This window comes from Tamandua tetradactyla, chromosome 14 (assembly GCF_023851605.1).
Source record: "Tamandua tetradactyla isolate mTamTet1 chromosome 14, mTamTet1.pri, whole genome shotgun sequence".
In the NCBI taxonomy this organism is placed as follows: Eukaryota; Metazoa; Chordata; class Mammalia; order Pilosa; family Myrmecophagidae; genus Tamandua; species Tamandua tetradactyla.
Genome location: NC_135340.1, coordinates 91,816,839 through 91,834,907, shown reverse-complemented (window position 1 = coordinate 91,834,907; position 18,069 = coordinate 91,816,839). Strand labels below are relative to the sequence as shown.

General features: G+C 45.8%; 1 protein-coding gene across 6 annotated transcripts in view; it reads left to right on the top strand.

Moving 5' to 3' along the window:
* IL16 (interleukin 16) overlaps positions 1 to 18,069 on the top strand; it is a 130,707-nt gene that overhangs the window by 67,695 nt on the left and 44,943 nt on the right. For 5 of the 6 annotated variants that reach the window (XM_077128500.1, XM_077128498.1, XM_077128499.1 and 2 more), the window contains 3 exons: positions 6,398 to 6,503; positions 10,658 to 10,800; positions 13,720 to 13,830. In XM_077128500.1, coding sequence (XP_076984615.1) covers positions 10,696 to 10,800; positions 13,720 to 13,830 — 216 coding nt within the window. In that variant the 5' untranslated portion in view covers positions 6,398 to 6,503; positions 10,658 to 10,695. Of the gene's footprint in view, positions 1 to 6,397; positions 6,504 to 10,315; positions 10,553 to 10,657; positions 10,801 to 13,719; positions 13,831 to 18,069 lie in introns of all 6 variants that reach the window. The other variant, XM_077128501.1, reaches the window with a different exon arrangement.

The window sequence follows — 18,069 nt, the reverse complement described above, 5'->3', positions numbered from 1 at the left end:
CACACTAGGCACTGCCCAGCCTAGACTCTAAAAATGGCAGACCTGTCAATCAGAAAAGGATGGCAGTGACTTCCAACAAACCTCTGCTTTGGGACACGAAATCCCTAAAGACAATTGAGCCATCCATAATTTCCAGGTCATATAACTGACACCCAGAGATACTCTGCTCTGCCAATCTCTCATCCAAGTATGATGACCACAGAAAGATTTTCCCAAACATTCGAGTATTCAGAGAGCATCCAGCCACACTACTTTCCTGAAAGAAAACACATACACACAAACACGCACTCACTCACAAACACAAAGCTAAGTTATTATGGTAGTAAGCAGCAAAGCCAGTATAACTCAAGAAGTAAGTCAAGATCATTATGGCTATGTTATGAAATATAATGCCAATATGAAAAATAAGTTCTAGTAAGAGAGAGTACCTAATGAGAAATAAAATAATACAATCATCACTATCAACTTCTATCCCTAAGATCCTGGATTTTTAAACAAAAACTAGAAGAGGGCTGCTGAGGAGAAGGAAGAAAATGGAATTGTCTCTCTTTCTTCTTACACGTAGAGGAGTCATGCATTTTGTTGCATTATTGACCCTGATAGGGAATATGAGTCCACGTGGGTTATGTAATATATTTAACATACTTCTTACTGATGCAATACAATGGAAGAATTTCTAAATTGTTACTGTAAAAAAGGAACAAAGGAAATTTGATGAGTATGGCAAAGTATTAAAATAACAGAACCATAAACAAATTTAGCTTAAGAAATCACCAGTATAATAATACCCTCAAGAATTCATTGATAGTGTGATGCCCTGATAAATCCCAGAGTGATTTGAACAGTGAATAAAGAAGTATTTGCAAAGTCCCCTTGGGGGAATGATGAGAAAGAGGGAAAATTCGACTCCCCATTGGAGAATTCCTGATACTCTTGCAAGCAGTGGGGACAACCAAATCAGTAGGCTGAGCCCTCAGTCTTGAAGTTTGTTCATATGAAATTTATCCCTGCAAAGAATAGGCTAAGCCTACTTAAAATTAGGCCTAAGAGCCACCCCCAGAGAATCTCTTTTGTTGCTCAGATATGGCCTATCTCTCTCTCAGCCAACATGGCAAGCAAACTCACTGCCCTCCCCCTCTCTATGTGGGACATGACTCCCAGGGGTGTGGACCTTCCTGGCAATGTGGGACAGAAATCCTAGAATGAGCTGAGACTCAGCATCAAGGGATTGAGAAAACCTTCTCAACCAAAAGGGGAAAGAGAGAAATGAGACAAAATAAAGTGTCAATGGCTGAGAGATTCCAAACAGAGTCAAGAGGTTATCCTGGAGGTTATTCTTACGCTTTATATAGATATCCCCTTTTTAGTTAAGGTGTATTAGAGAGGCTAGAGGGAGGTGCTTGAAACTGTAGAGCTGTGTTCCAGTAGCCATGTTTCTAGAAGATGAATATATAATGATATAGTTTTTGCAATGTGACTGTGTGATTGTGAAAACCTTGTGTCTGATACTCCTTTTATCCATGGTATGGACAGATGAGTAAACCATAGGGATTAAAGATAAATAAATAATAGGGGAACAAATGTTAAAATAAATTGAGTAGATTGAAATACTAGTGATCAATGAAAGGGAGTGGTAATAAAGGGTATAGAAAAAAAGATGGGGAAACAGAGGTTAAACTATATAACTATATTGGTTAGATGGAAATACTAGCGGTCATTAGAGCTAGGAAATACTAGCTCTCATTACACGGAGGGGTAAGGGGTATGACATCTATGAGTTTTTTCTTTTTTTTGGAGTGATGCAAATCTTCTAAGAAATTATCATAATGATGAATATACAACTATGTGATGATATTGGGAGTCATTGATTATACAACAAGAATGGAATGTTCGTGTTTGTGTGTTGTTATGTTATGTCAACAAAAATAAAAAAAAAGAATGCATGGATGAGTCAATATTAAGAAATCTATTTGTATCACGTTCATTCAACAAGTGTTTGTGAGTGCCTGTTATGAACCAGGACAATGTGACTTACCTGATCCTCCTCTTTCAAATATACCTCCCAGGTTTTCCATTCATGTCACTCCCTGGTTCTTTTCTTCTCATTACATATCACTCTCTATAAATATTGTTTGCCTTTATCTCTTTGCGTGTCTATTGCTAGTCTTCTTTCACTAATGCCATTTCTTTGGGTGCAGAGATCTCCACTGTTTTGTTCACTGATGTATCCCTAATGCCTAGCAAAGAACCTGGCCGTAGGAACTGACATATTGATTCAAAATTTACTGCATTAACTCAACATTTATGCAGTATTTATTCATACATTTTAGATTAAATTATTTCCATCTGTCTGACTGTGAGCGCCAAGATGAGTGGAGGGATGTAGGAAGGACTTAAAACATGAGGAGGGGAGACAATTTTTGCAACTCAGAAATAGCCTTGTAAACAGTTAAGAGCCTTTTTACTCCACAAAATGAATCTTATTTTCTCCCTTTATGAGAGAATTTGTGGGTTTACAGAAAAATTATGCATAAAATTTTTTTATGCATTTGTGTGGAACATCTGTTACAACTGATAGCTCATTTTTATAACTGCACTGTTAATAAAAGTTCACAGTTTTACACAGGGTTCGCTATTTGTGTAATATAGTCCCATGAGTTAAAAAAAATTGTTGACCACATACACTCTAATATTTCCCCTTTTAATCTTATTCAGATATATATTTCAGTGCTGTTAATTGTGTTCACAATGTTATGCTCCCATCGCCACAATCCATTACCAAAACATTCCCATCATGCCAAACAGGAATGGTCTGTACGATTGAAGCTTTTCCTTCCCGTTCCCTCTCCCTGCCCTGTCCGCTGGTAACCCATGTCCTATACTCTGACTCTGTGAGTTTTCTTGGTCTTGTTGTTCCAGAGCAGAGAGAGCATCCAGTGTTTGCTCTTTTGAGTCTGGCTTAATTCACTCAACATGATGTCTCCATGGCTCATCCGTGTAGTCACATGTGTTGGGATTTTCATTCCTTCTTACTGATGAATAATATTCCCTTGTATATATACACTACATTTTATTTATCTATTCATCGACTGATGGACACTTGGATTCCATCTTTTGGCAATTGTGAATAGTCCGCTATGAATACTGGTCTGCAAATATCTGTTGAGTGCCTGCTTTCAATTCTTTTGTGTATACACCTAGAGTTAGGATTGCCAGGTCATATGGTAGTTGAATACCGAGGAACTGCCAAAATGTCTTCCACAGCAGCTGCACCATTTTATATTCCCATCAGCAGTGAATGGATAACTGTTCCTTTTTCTCCACACTCTCTCCAACACTTATTAATTTTTTTAACTTTTTTTATTGTATAGTATAACATATATACAAAGCAAAGAAATAAAAAAGCAATAGTTTTCAAGGCACTCTTCAATAAGTGGTTACAGGACAGATCCCAGAGTTTGTCATGGGCTACCATACGATCTTCTCCTATTTTTCCTTCTAGCTACTGCAGAATATAGGAGGCTAGAAGGCTTAAATACTTTTTTATCATCACAATAGATTTTTTCTCCCTTCTTTTTTGTGAACAATAACATGTATACAAAAAAGCTATAAATTTCCAAGTGCAGCACCACAATTTTTTTGTAGAACATATTTCAGACTTTGACATGGGTTACAATTTCACAATTTTAGGTTTTTACTTCTAGCTGCTTTAAAATACTGGTGACTAAAAGAGATATCAATTTAATGATTCAGCATTCATATTCATTTGTTAGTCCTGTCTTCCATGTATAATTCCACCATCACCTTTCATGTTTCCATACCTCTCTTTGGGGTTGTTTGGGCTATGGCAATTCTAAATTTTTGATGTTGGAAGGGTCTGTCACTGATATGGGGTAGGGAGAGGGAACTATCTGATGTTCTAGAGAGGCTGGGCTAGGTTTCAGGACTTATCTGGACCAAGGACCCATCTTGAAGTTGTAAGTTTCTGGAAAGTTACTCTAGTGCCAGGAAGCCTTGTGGGATCTTATATATTGCCCTAGGTGTTCTTTAGGATTGGCTGGAATGGTCCTGGTTGGGGGTTGGCAGATTATGATAGGTAGAAAGGTCTACCTGAAGCTTATGTAAGAGCAACCTCCAGAGTAGCCTCTCGACTCTATTTAACTCTCTGCCACTGATACTTTATTAGTTACACTTCTTTTCCCCATTTTGGTCAGGATGGAATTGTTGACCCTACAGTGCCAGGGCCAGATTCATCCCTGGGAGTCATCTCCCACGTCGCCAGGGAGAATTTCACCCCTGGATGTCATGTCCCACATAGCGGGGAGGGCAATGATTTCACTTGCAGAGTTGGGCTTAGAGAGACTGAGGCCACATCTGAGCAACAACAGAGGTTCTCCAGAAGTAACTCTTAGGCATGCCTGTAGGTAGGCTAAGCTTCTCTGCTACCTACATAAGCTTCACAAGAGTAAGCCTCAAGATCGAGGGCGTGGCCTATTGATTTGGGTGTCCCTAAAGTCTGACACAGTATCAGGGGATTCTGGGATGGTAAGGTTTACTATTTCCATATTCTTTCTCCCCTCCTTCAGGGGACTTCGCAATACTTTTTGATTATCTACTTCATATACTCTAGGATGTTTCCAGGCATTACAATAATCTCTACAGGATTCAAGGACCTCTTTCTTCTTCTGTGCTTCCTGTGTTTCAGTTGCTCAAAGGAGCTATACAGATAGGTTGAATTAGATTATGCACAATAGAAAACTTCAGTTCCAGACCAAGTTTCTTCCATTGGTCTCAAAGAGTATGTGTGGTTCTAAAATACAGACACTGTCTTTCTTACCCCTATTATTAATTTTAATAGCAGCATTCTAATGGGTATAAAGTAGTATCTTACTGCATTTTGATTTGCATTTCTGTGAATGGCAGTGATTCTAAATTCCTGCCTATAATTTAGTAGGGAAGACAGACAATTCAGCAAGTACTTCCATGGCCAGGGTCAAAATCCCAGTTCTCTAGGTATATTTTTCTATTCTTACTTGCTAAATAAAATAAATGGTAATTCAAACTTAAAAATGTTTTTGCATGAGGAAGAACAAAGGAATGTCAATACTGCAGGGTGCTGAAAATAAATAGTAATGAATATTTTAAAACTTTAACTTATGAGTGAGACTAAAGCAAAAAAATGTTTATTCGGTACAAAATTTATATTTTGACTAGTCCTTTTCTTAATATAACTTATGTGGACAGCTTAAATGAACAGCATAAGTACAAGGAACCTTGAGTAGGGCATGAGATTTTGTAGGTTTGTGCAGAGTGATGCCCCCCAAAATTCCAGAGTGATTTGAACAGTGAATAAAAAAGTATTTGCAAAGTCCCTTTGGGGGAATGGTGAGAAAGGGGGAAAATTCAACTTCCCCAAGTGGAGAATTCTTGATATTCTTACAAGCAGTGGGGACAACCAAAGCAATAGGCAGAGCCCTCAATCTGGGGGTTTGTTCATATGAAACTGCCCTGCAAAGGATAGGCTAAGCCTACTAAAAATTAGGCCTAAGATTCACTCCCAGAGAACCTCTTTTGTTGCTCAGATGTGGCCTCTCCCTCCAGCCAACACGACAAGCAAACTCACTGCCCTCCCCCTCTCGACATGAGACATGACTACCAGGGGTGTGGACCTTCCTGGCAATGTGGGACAGAAATCCTAGAATGAGCTGGGACTCAGCATCAAGGGATTGAGAAAACCTTCTTGACCAAAAGGGGAAAGAGAGAAATAAGACAAAATATTTTGTCAATGTCTGAGAGATTCCACACAGAGTTGAGAGGTTATCCTGGAGGTTATTCTTATGCATTATATAGATATCACCTTTTTAGTTAAGGTGTAATGGAGAGGCTGGAGGGAACTGCCTGAAACTGTAGAGCTGTGTTCCAGTAGCCATGTTTCTTTAAGATGGTTGTATAATGATATAGCTTTTGCAATGTGACTGTGTGATTGTGAAAACCTTGTGTCCGATGCTGCTTTTGTCAACCTTATCAACAGACAAGTAAAACATATGAATTAAAAATAAATAAATAATAGGGGGAACAAATGTTAAAATAAATTTAGTAGATTGAAATGCTAGTGATCAATGAAGGGGTGGGGTAAGGGGTATGGTATGTATGAATTTTTTTCTGTTTTCTTTTTATTTCTTTTTCTGAATTGATACAAGTGTTCTAAGAAATGATCATGATGATGAATATGCAACTATGTGATGATATCGTGAGTTACTGATCATATAACAAGAATGGAATGACCGTATGATACGAATGTTTATGTTTGTATGTGGTTATGTTGAATGAATAAATAAATCTAAAAAAATATATATATATATATATATTATATATATATATGGTAATTGTTTTGTAGGAGTCATCCACAACTTCCTCTCGAGAAAAGCCTGGAAGACAAGAAGCACAAAATAACTTCCTGCTCCCCAAAGCCTGTCACCAACGGACACGCAGCAATTCAACCAGTAAGTGTCTCTTGAACACATTTTCAGGAACTGTTTACCTGCTCTTCACTGTCACCGCGTTAGTTATGTTGAGAGATCTGATCACTGCTGGTCCGTGTGAACTGAACCAAAGCTGTGTTTGCTTGCCTCTCTGGGAGCATTATTCATCGCCTGTGCATAGTAAAGAGGGCCTGCCCAGCTGAGGGCATCTGCATCTGCACTGAGCCATTTGGTTTGGTTTAGGAAACTCCTCCGATGAGCTCCAAGTGCCACAGTGAAGATAGGATAGGAGACAGGAGCTTTACCCCTGCTCCATCTTCCAAGAAACTCCTGGATTTCTGGAGGGTCGTTCTCTCCCTGGGCCACAGTCACTTTAATGTGGTGTGGCTTGAAGCTAGAGGATCTCATTATTCTGAGCTGCTCCAAATAGAACAGTGCCAATCCAAAATCATGAAAATGTGAAGAGTACAGAAGAGCTTGAAGAAATTAAAACCACACTGAACCCCAATATTAGAAACAATTTATTAGCATTTTCAATTATTTCCCTCCTATACCTATAGAAAACTGATACACACGTACATTTCCTTGTTATTCGAAAACCTTTACAAATACCATTTTTAGTGGATGCATAGTATTTCATTGTACTAATGTCTTAAAACTAGTTAACCAACTCCCCCTTGTCAGGTATTTATGTTATTCTCAGTTTTTCACTAACATAATCAACACTGCTAAGTTTGTACATGAAATTTTGAGATTTTGCTTAGAGTGAGGTGAGAGGCAGTAGAGTGCTGCCTGTGGTTGAGAGCTCACATTTGGGAGCCAAAGCCCTTGGCTTTGGATCTTGCTTCTAACACTAATTATCTGTGTGGCCTTGGACAAGTTCCTTATACTCTCTGAGCTGCACACTATTTTGTTGTATTTTTGTTAAATTAATCAGCTCCTATTTTTGGACAGTGAACTGCTATTTTATCCTAAGTTTTTTTTTTTTTTTTTTTTTTTTTTTTTTTTTTAAAGGAAAGACAGAGAGAAGGAAGGAAGGATAGAAGGAAGGAAGAGAGGAAGAAAGGGAAACATCTTTTTAAACATTTTCTTGTTTTATTGCATTTTGTTTCTCCGTTTTCGTTACATGGGCTGGGGCCGGGAATCGAACCGAGGTCCTCCGGCATAGCAGGCAAGCACTTTGCCCGCTGAGCCACCGCGGCCCGCCCTTATCCTAAGTTTTTATGGCTTTTCCCTTTAGCATGATTTCCTAGAACTGGAATTTTGGGTCCAAAGGTAAGTATAGTAAAAGGCTATTCAACTGTACTATAAAATTTCACAAGCGAACACTTCGCCAATAGTGTATGTTCATGCTTATTTCTTTAACCATGGTGTACACTCTGGAGTATAATTTTTTTAATTTTTTATATATAGGTTTTTCTATATTCCCCCTCTCCCCTATCCATTCTCTGCTCTTTTCTGCCCGGCACCCAGAGCTGGCTTCATAATTTGCAGGGCTGAGCACAAAATGAAAATGTGGAGCCCCTTGTTAAAAAATTATTAAGAATTTTAAAATGGCAGCAAAAAACCTTAAACCGAGCATGGGGGCCTTCCAAGTTTTGGGGCTCTGTGTGAACTTGATCAGGGGTCACCCAAGGACTGATGATGGACTGTCTGCATCGCCTGGGAAGCCTCATAATAACAGACATCCCTACTGGAGATATCGACTCAGTTTGCCTGAATCAGTTTTTTTATAAAACATTTGTATGAAACACTCCCAATAAATATGAGACACGGATTTAGGATTAAAGATTTCTAGCCCCTCTTTCCAACCCTATTTCATGGTTCTGTCTCCTCTCTCCAGTGCATGGTTTCCTGGGCCCTCTGCTCATTTCCGGCCCATCTGGGAGAATTGGTATCTCTAAGTCAGAGATACTGATACCTGAGCATCAGGTATCTCTGCTGATACCCGAGTACTGGTATCTCTAAGTCAGAGATACTGATACCTGAGCATCAGGTATCTCTGCTGATACCCGAGTACTGGTATCTCTAAGTCAGAGATACTGATACCTGAGCATCAGGTATCTCTGCTGATACCCGAGTACTGGTATCTCTAAGTCAGAGATGATACTGATACCTGAGCATCAGGTATCTCTGCTGATACCCGAGTACTGGTATCTCTAAGTCAGAGATACTGATACCTGAGCATCAGGTATCTCTGCTGATACCTGAGTACTGGTATCTCTAAGTCAGAGATGATACTGATACCTGAGCATCAGGTATCTCTGCTGATACCCGAGTACTGGCATCTCTAAGTCAGAGATGATACTGATACCTGAGCATCAGGTATCTCTGCTGATACCCGAGTACTGGCATCTCTAAGTCAGAGATGATACTGATACCTGAGCATCAGGTATCTCTGCTGATACCCGAGTACTGGCATCTCTAAGTCAGAGATACTGATACCTGAGTATTGGTATCTCTAAGTCAGAGATACTGATACCTGAGTATCAGGTATCTCTGCTAATACCTGAGTATTGGTATCTCTAAGTCAGAGATACTGATACCTGATACAGAGATACCTGCTGTCTGGGTGGGGAAGTATTTCCCCAGCCACTTTCTGAGTCGTAAGGGACCAAGGCCTCTCCTTTCTCCACTGTGTACACATTGTCCCTTCCTCTTCTTCCCTTTAGGGATCTCACACCCTCAGGGATACTCATTCTGTTCTCTTTTCTCAACCTACCCTGGTTAGTGGCTTCCACTTTTCTATAAAAGCCCTGCTCATTCCCTTAAGCTGAGCTACATTAGGAAATCCCTGGCCCTGGCTGGGCCCCCACAGCTGAGCTAATTCAGTAGCCACTGGCTGCATGTGGCTATTGAACACGTGAAATGGAGATGCGCAGTAAGTGTAAAATACACACCAAATTTGAGGTCTAAGTACAGAAATACAGAAAAGTACGTAAAATATGTCATTAATAATTTTTATGTTACTTATATGTTGAAATAATAGAGACATTGGACTAAACATATTAAAATTAATTTCACCTGTTTCTTTTTTGCTTTTTAAGATGTGGCTACTAAAAAATATTTATTACGCACGTGGCTCACATTTGTAGCTTGCATTATATTTGAACTGGACAGTGCTGCTCCAGACAATGAGTGGCTCTAACAGCTAATTTCTGAAGACTTTTCCAGCCATACACACCCCAAAGTCAGGCAGAAGTCAGCTTTTGACTCTTTGGGGCTCTAAGAAAATGCAAAGAAATCAACTTGATTGTGGGCAGCTCCTACTTCTTTCATCTAGCAAGGAATGTACTCTACCGTGTATGTGTCTGTGCATAAATGCATGTGTAAGGAGCAAATTATGATTCCATTTATATGAAATGTCCAGGATAGTTAAATGCATAGAAACTAAAAGAAGATTTGTGGTTACCAAGAGTTGTGGTTGCTACGGTTTTCTTTTGAGGTGATGAAAATGTTTTAGAACTAGATAAAAGTGGTGGTTGTACACCATTGTGAATGTATTAAATGTCACAGAATTGTGCACATTAAAATGGTTGATTTTGTTACGTGAATTTTACCTCAATAAAAAGAAGCACTGGGTGAGCCACAGTGGCTCAGTCCAGAGCTCTCGCCTGCCATGCCGGAGACAGGGTTCCATTCCCGCTGCCTGCCCGTGCAGCAACAACAACAAAAAGAAGTGCTTAGGTCCTCCTGGGAGGCTGGGTGTCACTGGAAGGTCTCCCAGGTTCCTGTTGGGTACTTCCCTGAGTGGCCTTTGGTTTGTACCTGTCTTGGGAACCCTCTGTGCTTATGTCTTTCCTTTCTTTGTTTGGTACTGGAAACTCTGATAGCAAGGACTCCAGCTGACGTAGCGTTGTCCCCTCCTGGGAGCCCAGCACCCGGCCTGAGACGTAGGAGAAGCTGAGTTGCACCGAAGTGAGATGGATGTGAGCGGCTTGTCTGCACACTGCAGTGCAGAAAGCATAAATGGAGCTAGTGACAATGCTTCCCACTTCGTCTGCTGCCTCACCCTTCCTCCCCTGCGCCCGGCATCGGACCTGAGTGGTTCACGTTCCCTCTGGCCCCTGGTCAGTGCGGGGATGACGCTGGCAGAAGCTGGTAATGTTCTCAGTTGAGCTTTGTGTTTTGAGGCACAAATGATATCTTTTTTTTTTCTCCCCCTCCCGCTTTAGGTGTTAATCCCTACTGTACAGGAGAAATTGATTTTCCAATGACCAAGACCTCTGCAACTTGCACAGACAGGCAGCCTTATTCTCTCTGCAGTAACAGGAAGTCCCTGTCTCAGCAGCTGGACTGCCCAGCAGGAAAAGCTGTGGTAAGGATGAAACGAAGAGAGAAAGAAGGGGGGTCCCGACTTAGCAGCAGCTTAGGAAGCCTTCCTCAGTGGTCTCATATCCACAGACGACAGAGAAGACGGGCACACTTTGCTTGGTTACGGCTCTGACCACATGGGTATGGCCACCTCCAGGCTAAGAGTCACGTTAGCAAAGGCCATTTAGAGCGCCCCCTCGTGCCAGGCACGCGCAGCTGCCGCCCTTCTGTGCTGTTAAGAGCTGCTGTGTAGGAGGCGCTCCGTGTCTGCGGACCCTTAGAAGGCTCTATGCGGACCCCTGCATTTACTCTGCATGGAGACCCGAGAAGAAGACAAGGAAGTTAAGGAATCTCTGCAAGTTCACATTGCTAATAAGAGACAGAAATGGTACTTGAAGCCAGGCCTAGACTTGAAAGCCTGTTGCTTGTAATTTCTATGCTATAGTGACTCACTTTACAAGTATGGCCTCTAACTGTTAAAGCAAGTTTAGAAGTAATGTAATTTTAGCACCACCTTACAGCGAGGAAGCTGAGGCTCGGGAAGGGGAGTTGCTGTCTGAGTTCATATGTCTGAAAACCTAAGTGGCCAGAATTTGAACCAAGCCCTACGGGATGCTGCATTCTGTGCTCTTCCCACCCGCGCCTTTAGCTGGAAGGCTGGGAACTAAGCAGATGCGAAGCGCAGTGTTTCGTGCACATATCACCCCAGCCTGCCTCCGTACCTGCTTCTCTTGTCCTAAGCTCCAGCCAGTGCTGCCTGAACTTCCCACTTAGTGACCCTGCAGCACCCTCTCTCTGTAGCACCCTGCCCCTGTTTTCCTTATCTCTCTAGAAACCCTGTCCTAGCTTCAAGGACCTTTCCAAAACCACCTCTTGCCTGGAGCTCCCCTGATCTGATCCCTCCAACTGCACAGACATAGCATTTTTCTGAAGGCCCGTCCTGAGGTGTCTGTACTTCTCTTTTGGGTCTCACCAAACAGTGTCTTCCTGTGTCAATTATTTATATTAGCATCTTCTCTCCCCAGAAGACGATGAGTGATTTACAGTCAAATGATGTTTGAATCGCCCTGCATGGTACACAATAGATGCTCCATACATTTCATTTCCCTCTTCCTTTCCCTTCCTTGAGCCACTGTGTTTTCTATCTATAAACTGGAAGCAGTGTTTTCCAGTGTCAGAAAGCTGGCTTCTCAAATGACTCCTTGAGCTGAGAATTTTCCCACTCTTTGGTTTTTTGGATATCTTGGGCCACGTGGGAGCAACCTGGGAATCCTATAATATCTGCAGCCAGCACTGGATTGTGAAAGATTGGATGCAGGATGGGACTTACCAGCCTCCTATATTTGCTGCCTCTTGCATTAGGATTCCAGGTCCCTGGGTACAGGAGATCACCAGGCTAGCAAGGATGGGCTATAGATCAACTGGTAGTAGCTGCCTGGAGGGCTGTGTTTAAAGGGCTGAGGGGCTACAGCTATTCAGGAAAGAGAACTCCAATTGCTTAACAGCATCTGCCATAGGGAGCAGTGGCGGGGGGCTCTGCTCACTTACCTGTCAAAGTTTAGGGAGCACTCAGATGTTCATAAATGGTTTCATTTTGTGTCAGAACAGCCATCCATGGGAAGCAGCAAGGAGATTGTCAGAGAAGGGTTGTTTCTGGAAAGAAGGCAGGGAGGGTGGTGTCCACAGTGAATGGACAACTCTGGGAATGGCACAGGTCTATGGAACCTGGAGTATTTCCTGAGTGTCTTCTAGCTCAGCCAATCAGGTGTGAGCAGCCGCAAGCCTGTAAGAAGAAGGTCATGTGATTAACAGGTGGCAAAGCAGGAAAATATGAACTCAGGCAGCACCAGAGCTCACACTCTCCTCCACCGTGACCTCCCACCTCCTTGCTCAGGGGTCGTACAGTGTTAGGGTCATCAGCCTGGGCTCCTGGTTCTGCCTTGTAGATCTCAGCAAGGAGGGACCATCCAGCTACCTTGACCAAGGACAGCAGGTGTTATCTGCATTTGCAGGAATGCAAAAAGGAATCCCTCAGCACTGATGAATCTTTTCAAGTCATACAATGCTTAAAGCAGAAACAGTCTTAGAGTCCATAATAATAAGAAATATGTATAAAGCACTTTCTCTGTATCTTATAAAGGCACTGTTCTAAGAGCATGCATAGATATAGACTTCAAAACAACACTATTTCATAGGTACTATAGGTAGCATAGTTTTAGGATGAGGAAACTGAGGCACAGAGGTCACTTCCCCAAGGTCACCAGCTGACACTTGGGCAGAGCCGAGGAGGAAGTGAGGCAGCGAGGCTCCAGCGGCTCAGCTCTGCCCTCACACTGCATTGTCTCTCACCTGGCTGCTTCCTGGTGTGTGTACGGTGCTGTCTTAACCATTGGCTCAAGTTGCTCCTGCCGTGCAAGCAGTGAATGGCCTGTCCACCTTCCCCATGACGTATGCTCTGAGTTTTTAAGTCTTCTGGTTCCTGCCTCCTTGCCTACCACTCCATGCCTGGTCCAAGGCCTCTGGAAAATGTGTCTTGGGTTGAGCATAGTCTGTGGAAAGCGTGCCTGACAGTTGGCTCCCAGGCTCTGCTTGCCCCCTTGGTCACAGGGACCCATGTTCCTGGGGAGCACCGGGATCTGGGATGTCACCCTGGACCTACTTCCTCAAGAAGCCCTCGCGAGCTTCGGGCTGTGGTCTGCAGGGCAATCGGGCTCACTCTGCAAAGCCGGCTCCTGGGGCCACGCAAGCCCCTCCCAACAGACACCCACCCAGACGCTTTAATCACAGTCCAGGCATCATGCCACGTGCCCTTAGGACTCAGGGTTTGGGGTCTTCTCCTGGCGGGCCCTTCCCCCTTCCCCGCGAGCCATGTGCTGCCCTCCCGTGCGGCTCACTGTCTGTCCACCCCGCTTCCTCACCGCAGGGCATGTCAAGGCCAGTGCGGTCGCTGAGCACAGCTCAGCTTGCACAGCCGTCTGGGGGCCTGCAGGCTTCGGTCATCTCCAGTGTCGTGCTGATGAAGGGCCAGACCAAGGTAAGCAGGGACCACCACCCGCAGGGAGCACGGGCCCATGGCCATTTCCCGAGGAGCTGCTGGGCTGAAGGCTGAGGACAGGGAGGGGTAGTTCTGACCGAAAACGTGGAGACTAGGACGCATTCACAGAAGCCCAGGGAGGCAGAGACCCAGTGATAGCAGGGCGACAGGGGATCCAAAGACAGAAGAGCACAGTCTTGTAAAGCTTGGAATCAGCTGAGTTTCGTGCATTTTTCTAATTAGGCAAAATAATCATTTCCCCCCTTTACCACCTGTCTTAGTTTTCCAGCACTGCTGTAACAAAGATCCACAAATTAGTTGGCTTAAACAACAGACATTTTTGTTCTCAGGGTTCTGGAGACGAGAAGTTTGAAATCTAGGTGTTAGCAGGGCCAGGTACCTTCTTAAAGGGGAGATTCTGTTCTGTAACTGAGAAGTTAGGCATTGAGGGATGATTATGGTTGCTGAATCTTTACATAGATAGTCCTTTTTGCTTTCTGGAGTAGACAGAGGGGGAATCCCTGAACTCTTTTAAAATTGTAATCCAGCTATCTTGATCTCTGATAATGATTGTACAGCCTTTATCTTGTGCCCTTGTGATTTCTAAAAACCTTGTGACTAACCTTCACTTGTACCCGTTTATCCAGTTTTCAACTTTAGAGTCCTGCGACCACTAAAGACAGTCCCTATCGTTTATTTACAAAGGGTCTTGGGTCAGCCCAGAACTAAACCACCCCAAGTCCAAAGTTATCTTGATAACTGAGGCTGGATCTAACCAAAATGGGCCTGCTTTGGCATATGCAGTAGTTTAGACTTCATATCTCATTGTAATACAAAAAATCATGCCCATCATCATATTAGGGCCACTATTTTCTTATATACATTCTGTGAATAAGTATATAATCAATCTGTGCATGCTCAATAATTAAATCACCTCTAATTATGTCATCTGGGGCCACTGTGCTCATTATCCTAAAACCTGCCCATCTTTTAAGGCTATAAAACTGTCAGAATTACTGCAGTTTGGAGAGACAAACTTTGGAGCCAAGAGGCCATCTGCTCTTCTACTTCATGCCTAGTAATAAACTATTTCCCCTCTTTGAAATCCTGGTGTCTCAGGGATTATTGGTCATTTGAGTGCACAGGCAAAAGAATCCACCACCTCTGTTGGCTAGTGGTTCCATGCCTCGCCCCTGGCTTCTAACTTGATTCAGGCAATCCATGGCATTCCTTGGCTTGTGGTAGCATAACTCAATCTGTCTGTCACATGGCCATCTCTGTCTTTCTCTATGTCTCTGTCTCTCTGTGTCCAAATTTCTTCTCCTTATCAAGACACCAGTGAGACTGCATTAGGACACACCCCAACCTAATATGACCTCATTTTAACTAACAACATCTTCAAAGATCCTATTTACAAATATGTTCACATTCACAGAACATGAATGCGTCTTTCGTGGAGGACACAGTTCAATCTATAATTAACTCTGCCTTAGCACTTTCAAACCTTGTATGTAATTCATTCACAGCATATTTTCCAGGAGTTAGTTTTACCTGACAAATAAAACCAATAGATTTCTGGATCCTAATTTTACCTCCACCATAATAAAAGCATGGACCCATATACAGATTTTCAAAATGTATGCTGCCTGCTGCAAGTGGGTAATAATGCCTGGTCTAAATGCCTGCTCTGTCATTTGGAGCCGAGATGGTAAAGAGTCACCCTCATTATTTCTGCCCCATAATTGAGAAATACCAAATAGGAAGTAGTGATGGAAAAAAGTGGTGGTGGTGGGATAGGTATCCCAAATGTTTTTTTCCATTGCATCCAAAACATGCTATCCTGTGCACAGAGCTTCCACGCACACCAGAGAACTTCTGGAATAGACACAGGCACTTGCTGCAAAGTTCTCAGAACAGGCCAAGCATCCCAATGCGTAAATGGTGAAAGTGCTGGTTTCTTTACTCCACCTAACATAGCTTTGGTATGTGGTCGGTGTGTGTGGGGGGGTGTGTGTGTGTGTGTCTGAGCGTCGCTCATGTTCTTTCCAGGGGAGGGGCCACCACACGCCCGGATCCCTCTCACTCTTGCTGACCCTGGCCCTGCCCTTTCTTGGGAGGTCAGAGAGGAGATAAATAGAAGGTAGGCGTGAGGACCTGGGTGACTGTCCCCTAATGGCGAGGAAGTGACGGCCTTCTCGCTGACTTTCTAACAGATCCAGTTTCTGACGAGTAAATCACAATGTTTTTCTTCTTGTACCAGGTAGAAGTACTTTAAAAATGTGACTTTACATTTTTTTTAAAGGTTTAAAAGAAGGTTAAAATGGAAAAGGACTCCAAAACTTGCAGAAAGAAGATGAATAAGGGGTTTAAATGATCTTGGTGTGTACAAGATGAACACGTGATAAACAGACCCTAGGGGCACACATATCACTGGGCAGACTGAACTGGTCTAGGAGGGCCTGGCAGCAGGAAGAGTGGGTACATTTGGCGTGAGAAGCCTGGAGTGCAGAGCAGGGGCAGTGCATTCAGAAATCGGGCGGCCTCCCTCCGTCAGACTGACCGAATGTCCACACCAGAGCCCCTGTCTTTATGGGAATTCAGGAGGAGGGGGAGGCAGAGGAGGAGGGGAGGCAGGGGAGGCAGCAAGTGCAGGAGGAAGAGTCAAAATCCAATCAAACCAGCCGCCACCAACCGGGAACTGTCCTGAGGGCTTGACAGGGGCAAGTCCTTTAACCCGCCCACCGACGCTGTTATCACCCCCTTTTAGGGATGAGGGAACCGAGCACCTGGGGAGTCACGGGACTTACCCAAGGTCACTCAGCTAGTGAGCCGGGCCGCACCAGGACAATGACCCAGGACAATGACCCAGGACAGCCCGACTCCTGGGCCTGGTCCACACCTTTAGGCCGTGGTGCCGTCCAGGAGGGGTCTGACCCCAGAGCACCCCGTCAAGGCCTACAGAGAGCCCGGGGGCGCTGCTCCGGCCTGCGCCGTCCCTCTGTGGACTCCCGGGCACTGACCATCTCTCCCACCCAGGACCGCACGTCCACCTTCACGTCCACGTAGCTCTCCAGCCTGCGCGGGTCAGCCCGTTCCCGCGGCTGCCGGGGGACCACTGACCCGGCGCTGTCTCTGAGAGAGGGCACGCTGGAGAGGGGGGCGCGCTGGCGGGGGCGGCGCGCTGGAGAGTCGGGGCACGCTGGCGGGGGCGGCGCGCTGGAGAGACGGGGCGCGCTGGCGGGGGCGGCGCGCTGGCGGGGGCGGCGCGCTGGAGGGTCGGGGCGCGCTGGCGGGGGCGGCGCGCTGGAGGGTCGGGGCGCGCTGGCGGGGGCGGCGCGCTGGAGGGTCGGGGCGCGCTGGCGGGGGCGGCGCGCTGGAGAGACGGGGCGCGCTGGCGGGGGCGGCGCGCTGGTGGGGGCGGCGCGCTGGCGGGGGCGGCGCGCTGGAGAGTCGGGGCGCGCTGGCGGGGGCGGCGCGCTGGAGAGACGGGGCGCGCTGGCGGGGGCGGCGCGCTGGAGGGTCGGGGCGCGCTGGCGGGGGCGGCGCGCTGGAGAGACGGGGCGCGCTGGCGGGGGCGACGCGCTGGAGATACCGGGCGCGCTGGCGGGGGCGGCGCGCTGGAGAGACGGGGCGCGCTGGCGGGGGCGGCGCGCTGGAGACACGGGGCGCGCTGGCGGGGGCACGCGCTGGAGATACGAGGCGCGCTGGCGGGGGCACGCGCTGGAGAGTCGGGGCGCGCTGGCGGGGGGCGGCGCGCTGGCGGGGGCACGCGCTAGAGATACGAGGCGCGCTGGCGGGGGCACGCGCTGGAGAGTCGGGGCTGCGCTGGCGGGGGGCGGCGCGCTGGCGAGGGGCGCGAAGACCCCGCCGTCCCGGCGTTCCTGCCGTCAGCCAGAAGCCACTGCCAGGGCCAGGCGCTGGCACACGGGCTGCCCCGCTGCCCTCGGGGAGCGCACCGCCTTGAAAGGAGCGGGTCTGGATCCTTGGGAAATGCGGAGCTCCCTAGTCACTGACAGAATAAAGCAAGCTGCGAGTTTCATTTCGCTGGGCCCTCGGGCCAGCTCAAACTTCCCGCAGGTGTGCGGGGGAAGCCGCGCCTCCCTGCTTCCTTCCCTGCTGCAGACCCCAGCCCCCAGGGGCGCCTAGCCCCCTCTCTGCGGCCTCCTGGCTGCGCCCGCCCATCCAGCTCCTGGGCCTTTCAGCTTGTCCTCTCAGAGCCAGCTGCCCAGAGCATGCTTG